Genomic DNA, 23,137 nt, shown 5'->3' on the forward strand with positions numbered 1-23,137 from the left:
ACACTTCTGGTGGCCACCAAACACCCCAGACATGAAAATTATTGAGCACATCTGGGATGCCTTGCAACGTGCTGTTCAGAACATCACACCGCCGTACTCTTGCGGATTTATGGGCAGCCCTGCAGGATTCATGGTGTCAGTTCCCTCCAGCACTACTTCACTGATCGAGTCCATGCCACGTCGTGTAGCGGCACCTTTGATTGTTCGCGGGTGCCCTACACGATATCAGGCAGATACGCCAGATTCTTTGGCTCTTCATTGTATTATAGCTCTTTCAATACTCTTGTGACACCCTGCTGTTACTGGTATGTGCAATGCTCTGCTATCTTCCATTCTAGTGACGAGCTTGTCTCGTATTTCTCTTCCTTTTTTTTGACGATTATGTTGAAAACTCTTCACTAAATACGTTATTTCATGATATCTGTCATCAGTAATCCCACCCCAGTTCTTTAAAGATGGGAACTGACGTGTATAAGAGAGTTGCAAACGCCTGATTACTTTACAGGTCACCGAGCGAGGTGGCACAGTGGTTAGCACACTGGACTCGCGTTCAAAAAGACGACGGTTCACATCCGCGTCAGGCTATCCTGATTCAGGTTCACCGCGATTTCTCTAAATCACTTCAGGCAAATGCCGGAATGGTTCCTGTGAAAGGGCACGGCCGATTTCTTTCCCCATCCTTCCCTGATCCGAGCTTGTGCTCCGTCTCTAATGACCTAGTTGTCGACGGGACGTTAAACACTAATCTCCTACTCCCGTCTCCTTTACGATTGAGTTACTGTGTTAAATACTTGGCGATAAGCATGTAAAACTTTAATGCTCTGTTTTAGGACAAGCTAGTTTCTCACGCATCTCATTGTTTACGACGTCCTGTCTCCTTAACTGCGTGGCGTAGAATGATAGCTACAGTGTGTGGGGCGTGTGGATACACCCTGCGAAGTGTGTTGCGAATACATTTAGTAGTAAAGAAGTAATAAATCAAAACGTCATGATTGACGCTGAAGATTCACTGGTTGAAAAACGAAAATGTAGTGAGCGGCAAACTTTTTTCCTTTCATTGTTCTATGGGGAGTTTTAACGTGGAAAGGTTTCTAAAAGCCTTGGTATTGTCTGTGAAGCTTGTTAGAACTCGTTAAGTGTTCTCATCCTCAGATACTGGACGGATGAAGTGTGAGTAATCTGCGGGCAATGAGTTACACTGCCTCAATACGGATACACTGTTTCTAACTATAATATTTGACTTACTGTTTTAAATCATCAACGTCAGATTAATCGTCTCAATGCGCAGATTGTGACAGTATTTAAAGTTTTAAATTCGGTCAGTAATTATTTGACATACTGAAAATGAAATGTTTGTTGTCCCTGGCAGTAGCTGGGATTATGCACCGTTTCTGGCGTTTTGTAATACACGTGGGGCGTTCAATAAGTAATGCAACACATTTTTTTCTGAAAGCAGGTTGGTTTTATTGAGGATTCCAATGCACCATATTATTCTCCACTCGTTTGGATACAAAACCCTATTGTTCTACATAATCTCCGTTCAGTCTTGCGCCATCTTACTAGGAGGATCTGTATGTCCACATGATACCACTCCATCGGTCGGCGTCGAGCCAATGTCTTTCCGTATATTAACCTCCCCATCATCTCATACTGGTTCCCGCGTAGTGTATTCTTAGGATCCAAACAGATGCAGGTCGGAAGGTGCGAGATCCGGGCTGTAGGGCGGCTGAGGAAGAACAGTCCAGGGAATGTTACTGAGTTTCTCCCAGATGCTCAGACTAGTGTGAGGTCTTGCGTTGTGAAACACAAGGAGAAGTTGGTTTGCATTTTTGTGGCGACGGACACGCTGAAGTCGTCCCAACAATGCAGGAGTCACAGCTGTGTGCGGTCGGCCGACACGCGGGAGATCGGACGGGTTTCCGCGACCTAGTTGTGATAATGGCAGACGCCTCGCCCAACAACTCATCGTGCTTTTGATCGCTGCCAGTTCCCCGTAGATATTCTGCAAGCGCCTATGAATATCAGCGAGCTCTAGTTTTCATTATTGAGCATATGTGTGACGCCTTCGAAGTGGTATTCACAGGAGATCTCTGCCCCGTCGTACGGATTTATGGGCTGTCCTGCGGGATTCGTGGTGTGAACTCCCTCCAGCACTGCTTCAGACATTATAGTCGTGTTGCGGCACCTTTACTTGCTCGCGGAGGACCTACACTGTATCAGGCAGGTACACCAGATTCTTTGGCTCTTCACTGATTTATAGCTCTTGCAATACTCTTGTGACACCCTGCTCTTACTGGTATTTGCAATGCTCTGCTATCTTCCATCCTAGTGACGAGCTTGTCTCATACTTCTCTTCCTTTTTTTTTCGGTTATGTTGAAAACTCAGCTACAGACCAAGAAACCTCTGAAATTTTTTTAAAGCCTGATCTGGTTCTTTTTATGGGTTCGTTACCATAAAGCTCGTTCATTTTCGTAGGCAGATAGTCAACACACACGTTCGGTCATTTACCTTTTGTTTTGCTGTGTTAATGGCAACCTTACGCATGGGATGGTAATTCCCCAGTCCACCTGCTGCTGGTCTACGACCAACGGTGCAGGATGGCACGCAGATGTCGCAGGGAGTCCATTTCTGAGTTTCGGGTGGCCGAAGCAGGTATGAGGGGGTTACGATGCGCTCGGTGCACAGTACGGTGATCGTCTCTCGTGGTGGCCAACGCGGTCAACCGAAATCTTGACAAAGTATGTGCCTGCCCTGACATTCCCATGTAGTCCAATAATGTGCCACTGCCACGTACGAACGCACCACAAATCTGGACTTTGCACGATTCTACCAGGAGGCCAAATTAAGACCCACAGTGATATAAAACTTTATTTACCTATAACTAGCTCGGACCTTTAGTCAAACATTTACGTAATAGTTGGAACTATGTCAAACTATGTCAGGTGCTGATAATGCTGTCTCAAATGAGTACGTTCCATTTCCGTATCCTCATTAGTGATGAGTCAACATTCGACACAATTTACGCTCCTTCTATACTCTACTAGGCCTGGTAACAACACTAAACCAATGCATTATAGTGGCTTTTGCACGGGTAACAGACGATTGCAACCCTAATCATTTACGTAATTGTCAATGGTGCGTACGTGTAGGAAGTTATACAGGCATATGACCAGGTCTGCTACGTGTTTCACTTTTATAGTGGGCAGTGTGTAAAAAAACCGTCTTCAAGTGTCACATCTGGCAAAGTGAGGCATCTGATTTTTGCCATTTTTTAGAATCACCCTACATACTGTGTCTCAGCTACAGGCGAGCAAATCTCTACAAAAATGAAGAAATCAATTATTTAACACGAAGTTAATTCTTTTTCGTTTGTACACAGTCGGCACACACATGTAGCAGTTTCCATCATTTAATGTTATCAATGTAGGGAAAGTATTTTTTGAAATTATTTCCTTTCCTTCACTTCAAAGGTAGAGCAGACAGTTTGAGTTCTGACACATTGTCTAGTGATAGGAAATCTCAATCGGGAATATTTTGGGAAGGGATTTATAGGCCGGCATTTGTCTTACAACCGAGGCAAGAAGCACGAAAACTCAAGCACAACACCACAGTAGCGAGTCCAGAAAGTCTGTATGCTAGCGAACCTCTAGTACTGAATTGCAGGTTTGATAAATTAGAAATATTGAAAAAAAAAATTCACGTAAAAGATTAGATTGTTAGAAACATGCAGCACGTTGCAAATTAAGAAGTAACGATGAAATTTGTTGGAACACAGGAAAATATCAGAAACAATAAGGAAGAGGACATTACTATTTTTTTGGCCATATTTAAGGGACAGACGACAATATACTCACCAAGGAGATCTTCAAATGCAATTTTGTCATATGTAGACATGGTTGGTGATCGTGGCTTTTATATAGAGTAAATTGTTGATGGTGTGCAGCAGCCAGGTACCTGCTGATGCTAATGTATCAGATGGACATTTCACGGCAAATCACAGGAAACCAGTGTATAATCTGCGTTGATGAAAGCATCAAGAAACCGTCTGGTGATGAATTGTAAAAATTCGAAACGTGTTATGGTATTTTTTAAATAAAGTAACCTGGAACCATTTGAGGCTGGTTACTGTACACCACAACAATTTAAGATCTTCAAATATCTTAGGAAAAAGTAATTAACAAGGACTTGGATTCAAGAGGTTAGGAAAGAGAGATTTTTACGGAAATAGTCTTAAATTTGGCAAGGAAACCGTTTCTGAACAAGAGAAATTTGTTAATATCGAGTATAGATTTGAGTGTCAGGAAGTCGTTTCTGAAACTATTTGTATGGAGTGTAGCCATGTATGGAAGTGAAACGTGGACGATAAATAGTTTACAAAGAAGAGAATAGAAGCTTTCGAAATGTGGTGCTACAGAAGAATGGGTAGATGACATAACTAATGAGGAGGTATTGAATAGAATTGGAGTGAAGAGAAATTTGTGGCACAACTTGACTAGAAGAAGGGATCGGTTGGTAGGATATATTCTGAGGCATCAAGGGATCACCAATTTAGTATTGGAGGGCAGCGTGGAGGGTAAAAATCGTAGAGGGAGACCAAGAGATGAATACAATGAACAGATTCAGAAGGATGTAGGTCGCAGTACGTACTGGGAGATGAAGAAGCTTGCACAGGATAGAGTAGCATGGAGAGCTACATCAAACCAGTCTCTGGACTGAAGACCACAACAACAACAGTTTTAAAATTGAAAGGATTCAAGGCAGGAGGGAAAAGAAAACTGTCACAAAGCAGTCTGATGACAGGAAAAAGAAACTTTGAAGGAAAGAGGAAGGAAATCAAAGAATAACAAAGGATTAACACTTGGAGCGTGATCGTTAGAAGGCCTTCACGCAAGAAGAAGGGTTAACTCGATGACTTTCTCGATATCTATCGAGGACCAACGGCACCGCCAACTGCAGGCGATGCGATCGACGGCTGGGACGTGACAAGAAGGCGTACAGTAGAGGCACGTTTGAAACTCGAACCTGTGACCTGTTCTTCTTGTCTAGGAAGGCAGTGGTGTAGCATCCATCTCTCTGAACGCAGTATAAACACGGAAGTTTACAGACTAGAGAAGAGCCGGGTACTGTTTTGTTGTACAGCAGCGCGCTTCCGTGAAATATTGTAGTTCGCAGTCGCGTATGTAAGCGACAGGGTTCCGTCTACTGACTAAAAACAGTTTTACGGCCTGACGGGCGTCCATCATACGACAAAGAGCCCTGTGTACCGTTCTTTAACGGAGAACATGGCGGCTGAGGTCGCTGCCGTGACGTCAGCAGCCTACCCGGCGCCTGTTGGCATAAATCCCCGGAGAGGCGGCAGATAAGTCCGGAGAGCAACCGCAAGAAGGCCGCTCTTAGCCCAGCCCCGTGCGCCAGACCGGCTAGTAGCTCGGGAGACGACCGGCGACTGCGGTAGTTCTCCGTCCTGCTCTCGAGATCGCCCCCGTGAGCAACAGGTAGGCACAGCAAACCAGTTCCTTGTGTCAGTCTCGCAGTATTTCATAACATTAACCACCTATAACAACAGGCGGCGTCGCGTGGAAACTACAATACCGGTACCCCAGTAGGCAGTAGAGCTGCTTTCTGCCAATACTACAGTTCGGTAGTTTTGCTACAGTACGTGAATGACCTATTAAGTGGTAGGATTCGCACGAAGTAATGGCCGCTATCGTCAGGGGATCTCAAGTTGATTCCGTATTTCTAGATTTCCGGAAAGCTTTTGTCACCGTTCCTCACAGGCGACTTCTAATCAAGCTGCGGGCCTATGGGGTATCGTCTCAGTTGTGCGACTGGATTCGTGATTTCCTGTCAGGAAGGTCGCAGTTCGTAGTAATAGACGGCAAATCATCGAGTAAAACTGAAGTGATATGAGGTGTTCCCCAGGGAAGCGTCCTTGGACCTCTGCTGTTCGCAGATGATGCTGTAATTTACCGTCTAGTAAGGTCATCCGAAGACCAGTATCAGTTGCAAAGCGATTTAGAAAAGATTGCTGTATGGTGTGGCAGGTGGCAGTTGACGCTAAATAACGAAAAGTGTGAGGTGATCCACATGAGTTCCAAAAGAAATCCGTTGGAATTCGATTACCCGATAAATAGTACAATTCTCAAGGCTGTCAATTCAACTAAGTACCTAGGTGTTAAAATTACGAACAACTTCAGTTGGAAAGACCACATAGATAATATTATGGGAAAGGCGAGCCAAAGGTTGCGTTTCATTGTCAGTACACTTAGAAGATGCAACAAGTCCACTAAAGAGACAGCTTACACTACACTCGTTCGTCCTCTGTTAGAATATTGCTGCGCGGTGTGGGATCCTTACCAGGTGGGATTGACGGAGGACATCGAAAGGGTGCATAAAAGGGCAGCTAGTTTTGCATTATCACGTAATAGGGAAGAGAGTGTGGCAGATATGATACACGCGAGTTGGGATGGAAGTCATTAAAGCCAAGACGTTTTTCGTCGCGGCGAGATCTATTTACGAAATTTCAGTCACCAATTTTCTCTTCTGAATGCGAAAATATTTTGTTAAGTCCAACCCACATAGGTAGGAATTATCATCAAAATAAAATAAGAGAAATCAGAGCTCGAACAGAAAGGTTTAGGTGTTTGTTTTTCCCGCGCGCTGTTCGGGAGTGGAATGGTAGAGAGATAGTATGATTGTGGTTCGATGAACCCTCTGCCAAGCACTTAAATGTGAATTGCAGAGTAATCATGTAGGTGCAGATGTAGGATTTCCGATAGTATTGGTAGCATTGGTAGGGAAAGAAACATGTTTGTTTTCCACATAATTAGAACCGTACTCAGTAGAACATTTTTCACAATAATCAAAGGCAAGAATTTCCTTTTGTTACTGGTAAGTGCGAAAGTTATTCACTGGTAACAGAAATATGTTTTATATAAGCTTGATGAAGTATTGAAGTGACGTTTGATATGTTTTTGTTTTGAGTTACTTTTTTATTTTTACCTTCTTTTAGGAAATTGTGTTTTCTAGCACTATAAGATACTTACTCACTGGTCATGCCGGACTCGAGAGTCCACTACCGCAGCAACGTAATTTCGCCATCTGTCTCTGTCTTGGGCTATTTCCTTCCATTCACCTTCAATACCTAGGCTCCTCAAATCAGCCTTCACGTTGTCCTCCCATCTACGCCTCGGGTTCCCCACAGGACGTTTTCCTTCTAGGTGCCTTACCAGTACTCTGCGCGCTACCCTGCCCTCATCCATTCGAGCTACGTGACCCGCCCATCGCAGCCTGGGTGATTTAATAATACTTATTATGTCAGGGCTTGAATAGAGTTCGTGAACCTCTTCGTTATGCAGTTTTCGCCACTCTCCGCTAATGTCATCCGTTTTTGCTCCGAAAATTTTCCTCAAAATTTTGTTTTCAAATACTCGAAACTCCTTTTCATTTTGCACAGTGAGAGACCAAGTCTCACACCCATACAGCATAACTGATAGAATAATAGTTTTTTATATTTTAATCTTTAAATTCCTAGACAATATCCGTGATGAAAGTAATCTATTCAATGAGAACTAGCACGCATTTCCCGCCCGTAATCTCTTCTTCAGTTCGGATTCAATCTCATTTCTCGAAGTGATGTCCACGCCTAGGTACTTAAATGTGTTCGCTTTTTCAAACTGCGTGTCTACAACTCTTAACATTTTCTGATGTACTGCTGTTGGCATTCTAGTAGTAACCAGGTATTTAGTTTTGTTTTCACTTATCCTTAGACCTACATCTTCACTAGCCTTGATTAACGCATTCGCATTTGCTGTTACAGATTCGTTCCTATCGCTAATGATGTTTAGATCGTCTGCATACCCTAATATCTTATTATTTCCATTTAACTCCACATCCTCTGAATGATCTGCTGTCATTCGTACAATATATTCTAGGACCAAATTAAAAAGTAGCGGAGACGGGGCATCTCCCTGCTTAAGTCCGTTCTTTACTACAAATTCTTCTGACTCCAATTTCCCCACGCGTACTCTACCTTTCATCTATAAGATAAACACACTTTTTATTACATCTCTCTGTCTCACATTACAAATCAACAATTTTCGAATTAAACCTGAAGTAAACATAGTTTCAATTTTGCTATAAATACTGTTTATTTTCAAGTAACAGGCAGGAGGATAACTATGCAAGACAAAAATGTTTCATGCTCCTTTATGTATCCTCGTTCTAGATGGTTCACGGCTTCCAGTTTCTAGGAGAATCTGCTAAGACACTGTCTGCATACGCAAATAAAGTGATCGAAACGAGGTAACGCCTGATAGATATGCAACACACCTGATGTACTGGTATTGCGGTTGCAAACGCCCAGTAGGTATGCAACATACCTAACGTACAGGTAATGTGGTTGCTATCTTACCGTATAATCAAGGTGTTAATCAGGTTGTCATAATGTATTGGCTCGTCAATGTGTATTCAGCTCAAAATAAATCGGTAATAACTGTAAGCATATCCTCTTAATTTCTGTCGCTGAAAATAGCAAAAAAAAAAAGGCCTATTTTATTTGCCTCACGCTCGCGGGTTCAACAGATCAAATGACACCTCTCGTTGCTGTTTTATACCTACAGGAATCGGAAGAGGCCGTTAGTAGTCGGAAGTTGTCATGTTAATCGCCACGTTCAAATATCGAATGTGCACGATTAGCCACTGCACACAGTTGCCAACTCTCCTTTACACGTAATCAGCATGGATCTAATTCAAGACACAAGCTGGTGTTTACTACTTACATGCTGGCAGGTATGGGAAGTGACAAAAGAGAAAGTAATAATCCTAGAATCCAAAATGCGGTCTGATCCAGAACCTCCGATATTGTCGCGTGGTTTGTATACATACAAGGGGGGGGGGGGGGGGCAGAATAAAGCTGGCCTGAATAATATTTACAATAAGACTGACTCGAGGCTGATCCTTGGTACTGAACATTACGGAAGATGCTGGAAATGACCTCCATTGACGTTGACGTTGACGGTGCGCTGTGCTCGATTTATCACCTGTGACAGAGGTAGCAGTTCTGCCTGAGGGTCAGAAACAATAGCGTGTGAGGGTCATTTGCGTACATTTGATTCTTTCAGTTTACCCCACATGTAAAAATCATCGGGGGAGGGAAGGAGACCAGGCGATCGACGTGCATGGGAGATTACACTGCCTCTGCAGATCGTCGTCTGCTCGCCGAACACCTCATGGGCTCTAGGGGTGTGCGCTGTTGCTCTGTCTTGCTAAAAATATCGTTACAGTCGTTCATATTCTTCGAGTTGATCCACATAGGGATTAAACACTTTCTCTATATACCGGCTGGCATTATCAGTTGGTGAAAGTATGGTGTTACGGTGTAGTCACGAGGCACGGTACAGCAAACACCAATACTGAGATCATGCAACTACTCTTCAACTACTGATGACAATTTTCAGATACATAATGGCGCATGTTCCATGAGTTCACATAACCTAAGAGGCTGAAACACGCCTCATCTGAAGGAATCAAAAACTGAGGCACGAAAAGTCCCGATTCGACTTCACTCACAAACCACTAGCAGAACTCAACACAAGAAAGTCCGACTAGACACATTAACTCATGCAGAGCATTAAATTTTTAGGGATACAGATGCGGATTATTTTTGATTTCCACTTGTACAGAAAGAGGGCGTGGAGATTTCATCGGACTTTGTTTACCGGTGTTCGAGCTCATTTCGGCAATTACTGATTTTATTCTCTTTAAAGCCCGATCCACGCCATTTTGACACAAAAATTTTCATTGAAGCATTGCTAGAGGGCTCGCCCTATCACTTCCTGTCGTAAACTCTGGCGCAAGTAGTTGTGCACACGCTTTCCACGAATTAGGCTTCGCATAACACTCGACAATGAACACGCGTCGTTTTGTCGTGATCACCATCATGTGTTACATTCAACTGGTCACTAAGCTAAATCTGCTCCTCTCTCACTCACTGAAACGAATTACTGGGCGAAGCACTCGGGACAGAGCATGCGAGAGGTGCGCATGAGCAGACACGTGACACTAGCAGACTGGTGCACCTAAATCCAGCTTCCCAGCGTTTTCTGTGATGGGCTGTTCTTATTTTTATTAAGAGGAGTTAATTCTGCGTCAGTCTTTCAAATGTTTTCCAAACCAGTTACATTTTGGTCATCCTGTTCAATGCCAAAGAGTATTTACATATTTTTTTTTGTAATGAGTTGTTTCATAAGTTGTTCGAATAGTCACAACTGCACCTATGACAAGAATCCGATGGCAGCCCGACATTTCTCTCTTGGAAAGATACTTTATCGGCTTGACTAGCAAAATCTTTGTCAAGACGTCGCAACCTAGCAGTCAAACAGCGGTGCCGTTCGTTTCACGTACCTGTGCGTACTTCACAGCTGCTATTCTTTATTGCGAAGTTCTCCTTGTCGGGCTTTTAAGAGACTTGACCTACATACGCGGTGTCCCACAGGCCTTTATCAGAGCAAGAGCTCACGAGGGTAAGTGCGTGTCCACGCCAGAAAAACCATGTCTGCTTCGAAATTCCTTTGTTGCCTTAAACTGTTTCCTGCCCACGTCGTCCTTCGACGAAGTTTCGGCGGCCACTCAGCAAACCAGCAAGCCACACACATTGCACGTCAAGGATCTGTTACGTCTGAATAGCCAGTGGTGTTAGCACTTGCCGCTGTGTGTACGCGCGCGCCGGGTCGTGTATGTGTGTGTGTTTGTGAAGACGGAGTGGTGGGCGGGCGTGTGTAGTACAGTCTGGAATTCTCTGCAAATATTTGTGCAGCTAAACTCTCGTGTTACAAGGCGCCATCTGAGCTGCTGCCGGCGTCAAAGCAATTCTTGTGAGCGGCAGCCGCTAACACGTGACGAAAATCACGTTTCCACGGGTCTCGTTTACGGTCAGCTTATACTAATTGCCAGATAATGTGGCCAACAAAAACACTGTCCCTAGATTGTCTCGGATTACAGGTTTATCAGAAAGCAGTTTTCCATTTCAGTCTACATGGTAGCCACGTTACCGGTTTTTAGTTCGTTATTTCTCCGCATAAACAGATACGAATCTCAGCAAATTGTAAACTTCCTTGAAACATAATATAGGTTGATTTTTTCAAAAAGAAGACATCAAGCTAACCACAACTGACAATGCTATTTATCTACAAAAATAGCGTGGTAACCGGTTTCCAACCGACAGGTTCATCTTCAGACTGCTGTTCATTTTAAGATGTCTGTTCGTGTCAAGATGCAAATTTGCTCAAGTTTACATACTTTTTTGGCTCTTTATTCTCACTTGTGGTGAAATATTCTTGGAGTGGTGGTGCCATACAGTAGAGAGAGATGTTGGAAAGTATGGTAGAGTACGTGCAGCACTTACTTGGTTTGTACGTAACCACATTGTGTGGAACACCACACACACACACACACACACCAAAAAGTATTTGCTACATAGGTAAAAGGAACACAAGAATCTAGTCCCTTTGACTAGAACATACAATCAGTAATCAAATATAAACACTACACTAAAATATGCAGCCTACTCAGTCGCTCATTTTTCATATAATTTCTACTGTTGTAATATTTATTTATTTCTCACGATTTATTTTATTCTCTGCGTATATTTAAATACTACCATTTAAGTAAGTTTCCCTAACCAGCTCGTAGCTTGATTTGTTGACTTCATTTGTCATTAATGCTCTCTTAATGTTAAATTCATAAAATACACTCCTGGAAATTGAAATAAGAACACCGTGAATTCATTGTCCCAGGAAGGGGAAACTTTATTGACACATTCCTGGGGTCAGATACATCACATGATCACACTGACAGAACCACAGGCACATAGACACAGGCAACAGAGCATGCACAATGTCGGCACTAGTACAGTGTATATCCACCTTTCGCAGCAATGCAGGCTGCTATTCTCCCATGGAGACGATCGTAGAGATGCTGGATGTAGTCCTGCGGAACGGCTTGCCATGCCATTTCCACCTGGCGCCTCAGTTGGACCAGCGTTCGTGCTGGACGTGCAGACCGCGTGAGACGACGCTTCATCCAGTCCCAAACATGCTCAGTAGGGGACAGATCCGGAGATCTTGCTGGCCAGGGTAGTTGACTTACACCTTCTAGAGCACGTTGGGTGGCACGGGATAGATGCGGACGTGCATTGTCCTGTTGGAACAGCAAGTTCCCTTGCCGGTCTAGGAATGGTAGAACGATGGGTTCGATGACGGTTTGGATGTACCGTGCACTATTCAGTGTCCCCTCGACGATCACCAGTGGTGTACGGCCTGTGTAGGAGATCGCTCCCCACACCATGATGCCGGGTGTAGGCCCTGTGTGCCTCGGTCGTATGCAGTCCTGACTGTGGCGCTCACCTGCATGGCGCCAAACACGCATACGACCATCATTGGCACCAAGGCAGAAGCGACTCTCATCGCTGAAGACGACACGTCTCCATTCGTCCCTCCATTCACGCCTGTCGCGACACCACTGCAGGCGGGCTGCACGATGTTGGGGCGTGAGCGGAAGACGGCCTAACGGTGTGCGGGACCGTAGCCCAGCTTCATGGAGACGGTTGCGAATGGTCCTCGCCGATACCCCAGGAGCAACAGTGTCCCTAATTTTCTGGGAAGTGGCGGTGCGGTCCCCTACGGCACTGCGTAGGATCCTACGGTCTTGGCGATCATCCGTGCGTCGCTGCGGTCCGGTCCCAGGTCGACGGGCACGTGCACCTTCCGCCGACCACTGGCGACAACATCGATGTACTGTGGAGACCTCACGCCCCACGTGTTGAGCAATTCGGCGGTACGTCCACCCGGCCTCCCGCATGCCCACTATACGCCCTCGCTCAAAGTCCGTCAACTGCACATACGGTTCACGTCCACGCTGTCGCGGCATGCTACCAGTGTTAAAGACTGCGATGGAGCTCCGTATGCCACGGCAAACTGGCTGACACTGACGGCGGCGGTGCACAAATGCTGCGCTGCTAGCGCCATTCGACGGCCAACACCGCGGTTCCTGGTGTGTCCGCTGTGCCGTGCGTGTGATCATTGCTTGTACAGCCCTCTCGCAGTGTCCGGAGCAAGTATGGTGGGTCTGACACACCGGTGTCAATGTGTTCTTTTTTCCATTTCCAGGAGTGTATAACGTTTATTGCCTATAAATTTTCTATTGTCAAATACACGTAAATATTGTAAGATCTGTGAGAGAGAATTACTTTGCTACTGATTTATTTGTGATATCACCATCTTTGTCTACATTTTCCCATGTGGCAAAAAATGTTTGGGTTTTGAGTGGGCGTAGCGCAATACGATTATGTACCAATCACATAAGTCCTCCATATTCCACAGCATTTCGTGAATACAAGCCAACAACATTCCAACAAAATGGTGCGAGTTTTTCGACGTAAGTAAAATATAACAACTACTCAGTCTTAAAGATTTATTTACATTTTTTGGGTCGTTACAACGGATTTTTAGTTTAAATAGGTGGTTTCTAATATCGCTTTTTACTGTAGTGTACCACTATTCCAAGATTTTTTCACCTCAAAGAAGAATAAAGAACCAAAACTTGGGTAAGTTTCAACAGACGTGCAGCTTGACGTGAACAGCCATCTGGAGATGAATATGTCGATTAGAAACCGGTTACAGTGATATTTGTGTAAATAAATAGCATTATCGATAGAGGCTAACTGCTGGTTTATTCTCTGAAAGAATCAACCTATATCTTGTATACAGGCACGGACCTCAAAGCTAAGCTAATAAAAATTAAATCAGCTAAATCTTGAAAAAACGTTTCCCAACTAGACAGGGCAAACGCTAGGGAAAAGAAAGATACGTTAGAAATCTAACAACTTAAGTATCATCTTGAACCGGTAAGCTCGAATTACAGACCAAGTAAGGTGGCACTGGACTCGCATTCGGGAGGATGGCAGTTCAAATCTCCGTCTTGATATCCGTATTTACGTTTTCCGTCATTTTCTTAAATCTGTTAAGATTTGTGGTATAATTCCTTTCAAAACGACACGGCCGATTGCCTTCCCCTCCCCGTCCCGAATGATCTCGTCGTCGACAGGACGTTCATACGTAATCTTCCTATCTTCCTGTTTTCGGTCGCAGCTTGTTCTTGCAGAGTGTAAATAAGCTCTGCAAAAATGTGATTCAATTCTTCATGGTCTCTTAGCATGTATACAATGCAAGTCACTGCCATAGGCGAAGACTTCCTGGCGTAGGCATCGCAGTGTGTATACATGCGCTGGCCTGAAGACGCGAAAAGCCAATTATGTCGCTGGCGAGTGTCTGTAGTACCATTGTATCACTGTAGCTTTTTCCATTAGTCTGCAGGTCAGCAAAAATTTCACTATCCCATCAAAAATATCCGGATACCGCTATATTTTACGGATTTCAGTACATATCACGAAAGGTAGACCCGCCATTATAATAGGAGTCGGGAAGCATTCTGGTGTCAGCAGAGAAGCAAGAACAGTAGAATGGGTTGGTCACGAGAGCTCAATAACCTCGAATGTGCACTAGTCATTGGATGTTACCTGAGTGGAGAGCTATTATAGATATGTCAATACGTCTAAAGCTCCCCAGGTCGACTGTTAGTAATTTGTCTGTGAGGTAGAAACGGGAGAAACAATCACAGCTAGACCAAGACAAAGCGGGCCTCATGTAACGACGCACAGGGACCGTCGAGCAGAGCGAAGTTGGATGTAAAAAATCATATGAAATCAGCTGAAGGAATCACTAGTCAATTCCAAAATGCTACGAGCAGTCCTCCTTGCACAATTAATATGCGTAGGAGTTAAAAAGAATGGGGTACAACGGTCGAGCCACACACATTTCTGTAGTGAACTCTAAGCGACGTTTGGGGTGCTGTAATGTGCGACGCCATAGGTCAGTAGATGAGGAGTGACGACTGACATTATATCCTATGCCTATCCGATTGAAGGGTTAGGGCTTGGGCAAGTGCATGGAAAAAGTAACCCGCCACATGTTCACTGCCAATGGTGACGAAGAGGTGGTATTAAAATATGGGGGTGTTTTTCGTAGTTAGATTGCTGTCGATTACTGCGTTTGAAAAACGCTAAATGTAGAAGGTTCAAAAATGGCTCTGAGCACTATGGGACTTAACTTCTAAGGTCATCAGTCCCCTAGAACTTAGAACTACTTAAACCTAACTAACCTAAGGACATCACACACATTCATGGCTGAGGCAGGATTCGAACCTGCGACCGTAGCGGTCCTGCGTACAGTAAAGAGATAGATTGAAGATGATGACTGTACCAGCATGACCATGCAACTTGTCATGAAGTGGCAACTGTGTGGCAGTGGTCTGTGGACACTAACGATCCTGAAATGAACTGGCCGGCCCAGAATCCTGTCCTGAAGCCAGTGGAACACCTATGAGATGAGTTAGAACGCTGACTTCGCTCCAGGCCGCAACGTGCAACATCACTACCTTCTCTGGATTTGGGTTGTGAGGAAAAATGAGCTGCCATTCCATCACAGACGTTGAGACACCTCACTGAAAGCGTCCCCAGCAGAGTTCAAGCCATCATAATGGCAAATAGTGGACACGCCATATATTATCGGACACCAGTAGGTGTTTGAGTACTTTACGTAAGAAACTGTATGCACAACGAAGCTTCCGGAGTATGCCATGTAATGCAGTAGGATATGGAGTACGCAGATTATGGGAGAGATATCTGCTAACAAAAGATGACCCTGGAATGCTTTAATTAAGATTTAACTCAGTCTCGACCGTGGAAGGTAATTAATTTCATCTGTACTTCAGGGTATTCCAACTAATTAGGAGACTCAAGAAAGTCGGCCGGGTATTCAGCACTAATAAAACAGGTTAATGTTTAAATAAAAACGAGATATATTCTACTACAGTGTATGTATATCTGAGAGTAGCCTTCACCGCCTTTCATGCTACTTAAGTAGAGAGACAGAAATCCGTAACTGCAGGGATCAGTATATGTAATTACAAAAGGTCTCAGATGACTCCATGATTATTAACGTGCCAGAGGGAATTCAATCCATGTGGGAATCCTAACATGCTGGAGTGAGCGATTATTCTGATACCGCTGTTCTTAAGAGTAGCTGGCAAACTAGGCTGGAGCGGCTGCGCTCTGGGATTTTACGAGTGTGGTGAGCTTCCGACTTAAATAGACAGTGCTGGTACCAACTGCTGGGAGGGGCAGTTGCCGAGGGTTGCTGTACCCTGCCGAGGGTACTTAGAGAATCCATAACGTCCTCTGTCTGTAGAGGTTATTATCCTGTCTTAGACTCTAACCGTCGGAACATGATCGCCTTTGTATCACTGTACCTCCTCTAGAAAGGAAAAGGTGAGTCGTTTGAATTTTTATTTAAATTTAGCATTTGCTGCCATCCCGAACAAATAATTAAATTCACTCAAAATGACCGCCTCTGAAACCAGATTAAGGAATAATGTTCCTCAGTATGTCATGAATATGTGTATTAGCGTCTGTTTTATCTCGTAAGTAATGGGGTAATTTTGCATTCACTGTTTCGTGGAACCTTGGAAAAGACTGATAACTTAATAGTAAGTTTACCAGTTAGTCACTTATTAAAAGTGGGATCTGGAATCTGAAATGATACGTATTATTTATTCATAAACTGGGATTTCTTTGTCTGTTAGTGGCTTCTCACGAATAACCATTTTGGCTAGGTTCGTTGTCTTACAAGATACTAGTGTTATTCGGAAAGTAAGGTCGATCGGTCGCGAAATGGAAACCACTGTGAAAATCAAACGTATTTTATTTGCAACAGTTAGCTACACCTTCTAGCTATTCTCTACATAGTCAGCGTTCCAATTTAGAGATTTATGATAGCGTTGTACCAACAACTTCCATACACTCGTCACAGAAGGCAGCCAGCTGTGCTTTCTGCCAATTCTCTACACTGGTCTACAACTCGTTGTATGCGCCAGAATGTTATCTTCATAGCCAGCTGTTTACATGAGCAGAGTTGAAACTCAGGTGGAGCCAATTACGAGCTGTGTTGTGGGTGACCAAACAATTCCCATCGAAAACGCTGCAGGAGCATCTTCATTGCCCTTGCATAATGCGGCAGAGAATTGTCTTGGAGAATGAAACGCATGACAGGTATGTTACGTGGGCTGCGTGGCGTAAGGCGACATCTCTCACCAGGTCCTCACACTTGGCGGGAGAAACAGTTTTCTGGGCATCTCTAAGTGCACACTGCTCGCTTACAACTGAAAAGAGCGACGTGACGCGCGACCGACGGGCATTTTAGTGACACTGCCCAAGACACGTTCACAAATCTTCATCGGAATTTCAGTGTGATTTCCATTTTGCACCCGATCAGACCTTATTTTCCGAATAGCCTTCGTATATTTTTCTAACATGTTGTAGTTTTCTTCTTCTTTTCCCTCCATGGATTAGGTGAATACGCTTTCTTATGAACAGGGTACATCCACCTCTCCCGTGGCCTATCACTCTGTCGTTCTCTCTAGGATTGCAGTCAAGAATTTGTATTGAGCATCTATTGTCATGCATTCTATGAAGTTGTTCCCTCCACCCGGGTTCGATTCCCGGCGGGGTCAGGGATTTTCTCTGCCTCGTGATGGCTGGGTGTTGTGTGCTGTCCTTAGGTTAGTTAGGTTTAAGTAGTTCTAAGTTCTAGGGGACTTATGACCACAGCAGTTGAGTCCCATAGTGCTCAGAGCCATTTGAACCATTTGTTCCCTCCATCTGCGTCCGGTTAGATCTATTTTCTTGTACGCTGGATCAAATTGTAATTCATTTACAATGTCTTCATGCCTGAGGCAATCTTCTCTGGTGCATCCTTTAATACTGTGGAGAAATCTCATTTCTGTAGCCTGTTCCTTTCGTGTGGGAACCCAGGATTCAGATTCATAGAGCATAGCACGTAGAACTTCGTCTGTTCCTCTTTCGTGGTACACTTTGTAGCGTATTTTTAATTGTCCCATAGATTAAGTTAATATTTAGTATCTTGTTATCAGTTTCATTGTCGAAATTTTGCCCCTTGTCACAATCGAGAAAATGGGCTATCTGTTTCAGTATTATATTATTTACTATAATTTCAGATCTATAGCAAATTTTCCCCTAAAATGCCATAACCTTTGTTTTATTAGTGGAGATGTTATATTTGGACTCCAACAAATTAAGGTAATAATCGGGTCTTTGAATTTTATCTTAATTTACTTGAATTTCTATTTGATCATCTGCGCGTAGCAGAATAATGAAATGTTTCTCCATTGACGTTTTAGCCACAGCTGGTATTTTGTTTCCGAACCCTGTACAGGTCGCCTATGTAGATGTTCAATGTAGTTGGAGACATCAGATCTGCGACACTGTGTCATTAAAAATTCAGACAACTTCTTCTTCGATTATAACTTTTGTCTCTTTGTAATGAGTTTTAGTAGAGCTGATTAGAGGCTGTGGGAGGCCTTTCTTTCCCTAATCTGCAGTAATAGGCTTCTACTGACTTCGTGAAAAGCATTTTCGTAGTCTACAGATCTATCATGCGTCTCTAAGTTTAATTCCCTCTTTGACTATATATACCATCAATGCAGGATAGTCCTTTTCTAAAACGTATATGTTCTTCTAATAAAATTGCATCACAGATAGGATGCAGTTTATTATTTAGATCATCTAGCCTTCGTTAACGAGGCTAATTCCTCTAAAGTTAATTGGGTCGTTTCCGTTGCGTTTCTTGATCACGGAGAAAATTTTAGCCAGCTTCCATTTCTCAGTTACCTTAAGCGCAATGCGACGTAGTTTAATGACTTGTAGCATACGTTGATTGAGTCAGAGACCAGTTTTAAGAATTCAGCATTTATTTCGCCTGTGCCTCTCGCTTTTCTGTTCTTCATTTTTTGCTTTGCTGAATCTAGTCCATTCATTTCGGTGTCTGTTGACTGGGCAATTTTCACAGTATTACTCCACTGCTAAATCTACAACTGATAGTTTTTTGTAATGCTGTTCCTATAGTTCTAACGTTATTGTATGTATCTCCCCCTTTTTGGTTAGTTGGGGCAACGGCCTTGCCGCAGTGGATACACCGGTTCCCGTGGATCACCGAAGTTAAGCGCTGTCGGGCGTGGCCGGCAGTTGGATGGGTGACCATCCAGCCGCCATGCGCTGTTGCCATTTTTCGGGGTGCACTCAGCCTCGTGATGTCAATTGAGGAGCTACTCGACCGAATAGTAGAGGCTCCGGTCAAAGAAAGCCATCATAACGACCGGGAGAGCGGTGTGCTGACCACATGCCCCTCCTGTCCGCATCCTCAACTGAGGATGACACGGCGGTCGGATGGTCCCGATGGGCCACTTGTGTCCTGAAGATGGAGTGTTGTTTTGGTTAGTTCGTCTCGTTAATTCGTATGCTACTGACTGTCGTCGATAAATGTTATTTTCCACCTCGTTAATGTTAAGTAGGATATTTTATTTGAATTACCCTATACTACGACCTCCCAAACTTCACTGTGCAAAATAATGGAAGGGTCACTCTTTTTAAACACGTCACTTTTTCGTTTTGTGACGCAGAAGTTTGAAATTTGGCTGGAGGTCAGTTCTGTTTAAAATCCTGCACTGGCAACGTTTTCGTAGTTACGGGTTGAACCGTGAATTTACTTTCAAAAATTTTTCTTAACATTCACTTTATTTACTAACGATTCATGAGGAACATAAACACATTTAATCACACTATGTGAGCGTGGAAGTAGTTGCCAGTGGGTAACTGAAGAAAGCAAATTTCTTTCAACAAATGGAAATTTTATTCCTAAAAACCCTTTCTTTTTTAAAAAACAGATTTAAAAATTATAATCAGAAAGCACGCTCTAAATATCAAGTTACAACTTATTCAGAGGCAGAAAGAACAAATTTTGACAGTATGAGCTTTCGGGCTGAGAACCTTGCCGCAGTCACGACCGCTAACAACAGCCGCTGAAAGACTACACTAGTGCAAATCTGCAACACACCAGATTAATTTAAACTAAAAATTTTAACAACTCACACTAGCTCATAAACTATGCACCCCGTAGGAGGGATGGAAAGGTTACAAAACACTAACATTAAAAGATTAACTTGCCACCGAACGTACAACTTGATTTAAAAAAAAAAAAAAAGAAAAAAAAAGTCTTACAGTGCAAGGGTGGCAACTTTATATACGAAAGTGACCATTTAAATAAAAACCCATGAAATGCACTTACATAAAATATACAAGGTTGGCCAAAAATTCTCTACATTACGCATATGCCGCCTCTCAAGATGATAGGCAAGATAAAAACATATTTCAGGAATTCGGCCGTTACACTTCAAGCAATAAATTCGTTAACACCGAATCCAACAAACATGACAGAGGCAGCTATTAACGTACGGCAGACCGACAGACAGACAGACACTAACTGCCTAACAAATGCGGACGGGAGACAGACTGACCAAGAAAACTAGTAGAATTTAACAAGTAATTGAAACAACAGATTACGAATCACTTAACTTCTAATAAACTGCGATGTCTGGCGAAGACCTGGCGGAGCACCCCCAAACCGCTCTCCCGAACCGTCTGCTGCCAGCCGCTTCAACGGACACAGGAAGGCGCGCCGATCTCCCGTCTCACGGCGTCGCAGCTCGCACCGGCCAGACCGACGTCGTGGGTTGACTCCTGTTGCTCTCGTGTCGGCTGCGAAACCACTACTGCTCGCTATACGGCGCGGCCCACTGGACTCACGTGGCGACCTCACATGCGCCGACGCTCAAGGCGGACAAGTCATCTTGTGTCCCAGTGCGCGACCGACCAACCGATCGATCCAACCACCAATGACCATTGACTGAGCACACTCGAGCAGACTGGCGGCCTAACACATATTAGCACTCCGGACGACAGACACACTGACAAATTACTTGCCACCGAAAGTGCAACTTGTTTTTAAAAGAAAACTCTTACGGTGGAAGGGTGGCAACTTTATATACTAAAATGACCATTTAAATAAAAACCCATGAAATGCAGTCTTACATAAAATGTACAAACATGCTCTGCATTACACATATACCGCCTCTCAAGATGATATGCAAGATAAAAACATATTTCAGGAATTCGGCCTTTACACCTTAAGCAATAAATTCGTTAACACCGAATCCGACGAACATGACAGAGGCAGCTATTAACGTATGGCAGACCGACAGACAGACACTGACTGCCCCACACTGACCCGGCTGACCAGCTGACCAGACTCGCTGCCTAGCGCTTTTTTTTTTCTTTATTGAGTTTCGATTCCCCGCGAAGGGGACGGGCTGGCAGCAGCTTAGTATGCCGCTCTTCAGCCTACAGACTTTGTTAAAAAGATCAAGAGAATAAATAATATAACAGGCGATAAAATCGGAGACTTAAAGAGTAACATGGCGAAAAAAAAAATCGTGGAACTTAAAACATCAAACAGAGGGATGATGATGCTAATAAAAGACATACGAAGCAGACAGGTAAAACAATAGACAGAGAATTAAAAAACACGGCGCCAGTCTGGTTTCTGTTCGCAAAAGACATAAAATTCACACCTAGCGACAGCATGGTTTCTGTTCGCAACACGAGAAAGATGAACAACACTGTACAGTCACTGGAGCACTGCACTAAAAAGTTGGCAAACGTGACATACCACAGCCGAGAGCAGGTGGGGGGAAGCTGGACAGATGATGGGAAAATAAAAAAGGGGGGAAGGAGAGGAAAAGCGATGGGGGGGAGGCGGGAAAGGAGCCGATGGAGGATGAGGACCCATAAGAGGGGTGGGGGATGCCGGGCAGACGCTATAGGGAGTGAGGAAGGCAGAGGAGGGGAATACAAAGGGACCCGGGTGGGGGGGAGGGGGAGAAGGGAGGTAGGGAGAGGTTTGGTGGAGAGAAAAGAGGATGGAAGGGGGGGGGGGGAAGAGGGAGCCCAGGGAAAGGACGGAGGAAAGGAGAGCCTAGCGGGCTCATAGTGCCCTTAAATGCACGTCAACACGCAACCTTTCCCCTTTCCCACCAGAGGGAGACACCAAAGCTGCGATTGCCACAGCCAGAAACGGAGGGCAACTGCTTCACACAACGCGCTGTGGCGCGCTCTTCAAAACATACAAAACAGCAATTTTTACCACGGCTCACGGGTGTTACAGATGCAGTATGGCTCAATATTTCTACAGAGGACTGTGGGCAAGAGGAGATCCGACATGTTATCAGGAGGTACCCAGTGACTTTTATCACCTCAGTGTATTTGTCATGTTAGCTGAGCGTGACGGTCAGTGTTTGGCTATGTGTGACGGTGGCTGGTGGCTCTTCCGGCAGGCGGCAGAGTGATGTGGCGCCGGCTGCTGCTGGCGGCCGCCGCCCTCGCGTCCGGCGCCGCCTCCGTCGCGCCCGCCTCGTCCTCCGCCTCCGGCGCCGCCCCCGGCCACGGCCCCGGCGCCGCCCCCGCGATGGCCTGCGAGGAGGCGCGCCTGCGCTGCGGCTACCGGCGCGGCTGCCGCTCGGCGCTGCAGCTCTACCTCATGCACTGCCCGCCCAACGCCCTGGACCCGGACTCGCCGCAGCCGCGCTGCCCCGACGACTGCCAGCTGGCGCTCGTCGCCCTCACCTCCACGCCCGAGGGCCACCACCTCATGACGGTGAGCCGGCGTCCACTTCGTCCCGCGCACAGGGGGCGGGGCTAGACGTACAAGCAAATGAAGCTACAGGGTGGGCAAAACAAAACTGGTCGTGAAAATTGCTACACCAAGAAGAAATGCAGGTGATAAACGGGTATTCATTGGACAAATATATTATACTAGAACTGACATGTGATTACATTCTCACGCAATTTGGGTGCTTAGGTCCCGAGAAATCAGTACCCAGAACAACCACCTCTAGCCGTAAAAACAGCCTTGATACGCGTGGGTATTGACTCAAACAGAGCTTGCATGGCTTGTACAGGTACAGCTGACCATGCACCTTCAACACGATACCACAGTTCATCAAGAGCAGTGACTGGCGTTTTGAGACGAGGCAGTTGCTCGGCCACCATTGACCAGACGTTTTCAGTTAGTGAGAGATCTGGAGAATGGGCTGGCCAGGCCAGCAGTCGGA

General features: G+C 44.7%; 1 protein-coding gene and 1 pseudogene across 1 annotated transcript in view; both read left to right on the forward strand.

The window, feature by feature from the left end:
• LOC126484399 (growth arrest-specific protein 1-like) overlaps positions 1 to 23,137 on the forward strand; it is a 256,134-nt gene that overhangs the window by 166,323 nt on the left and 66,674 nt on the right. Inside the window, exon 3 of the mRNA XM_050107900.1 lies at positions 22,361 to 22,680. Coding sequence (XP_049963857.1) covers positions 22,372 to 22,680 — 309 coding nt within the window. The 5' untranslated portion in view covers positions 22,361 to 22,371. The remainder of the gene's footprint in view (positions 1 to 22,360; positions 22,681 to 23,137) is intronic.
• Positions 19,081 to 19,196, forward strand: LOC126485780 (5S ribosomal RNA; annotated as a pseudogene).

This window comes from Schistocerca serialis, chromosome 6 (genome assembly GCF_023864345.2).
Source record: "Schistocerca serialis cubense isolate TAMUIC-IGC-003099 chromosome 6, iqSchSeri2.2, whole genome shotgun sequence".
Classification (NCBI taxonomy): Eukaryota; Metazoa; Arthropoda; class Insecta; order Orthoptera; family Acrididae; genus Schistocerca; species Schistocerca serialis.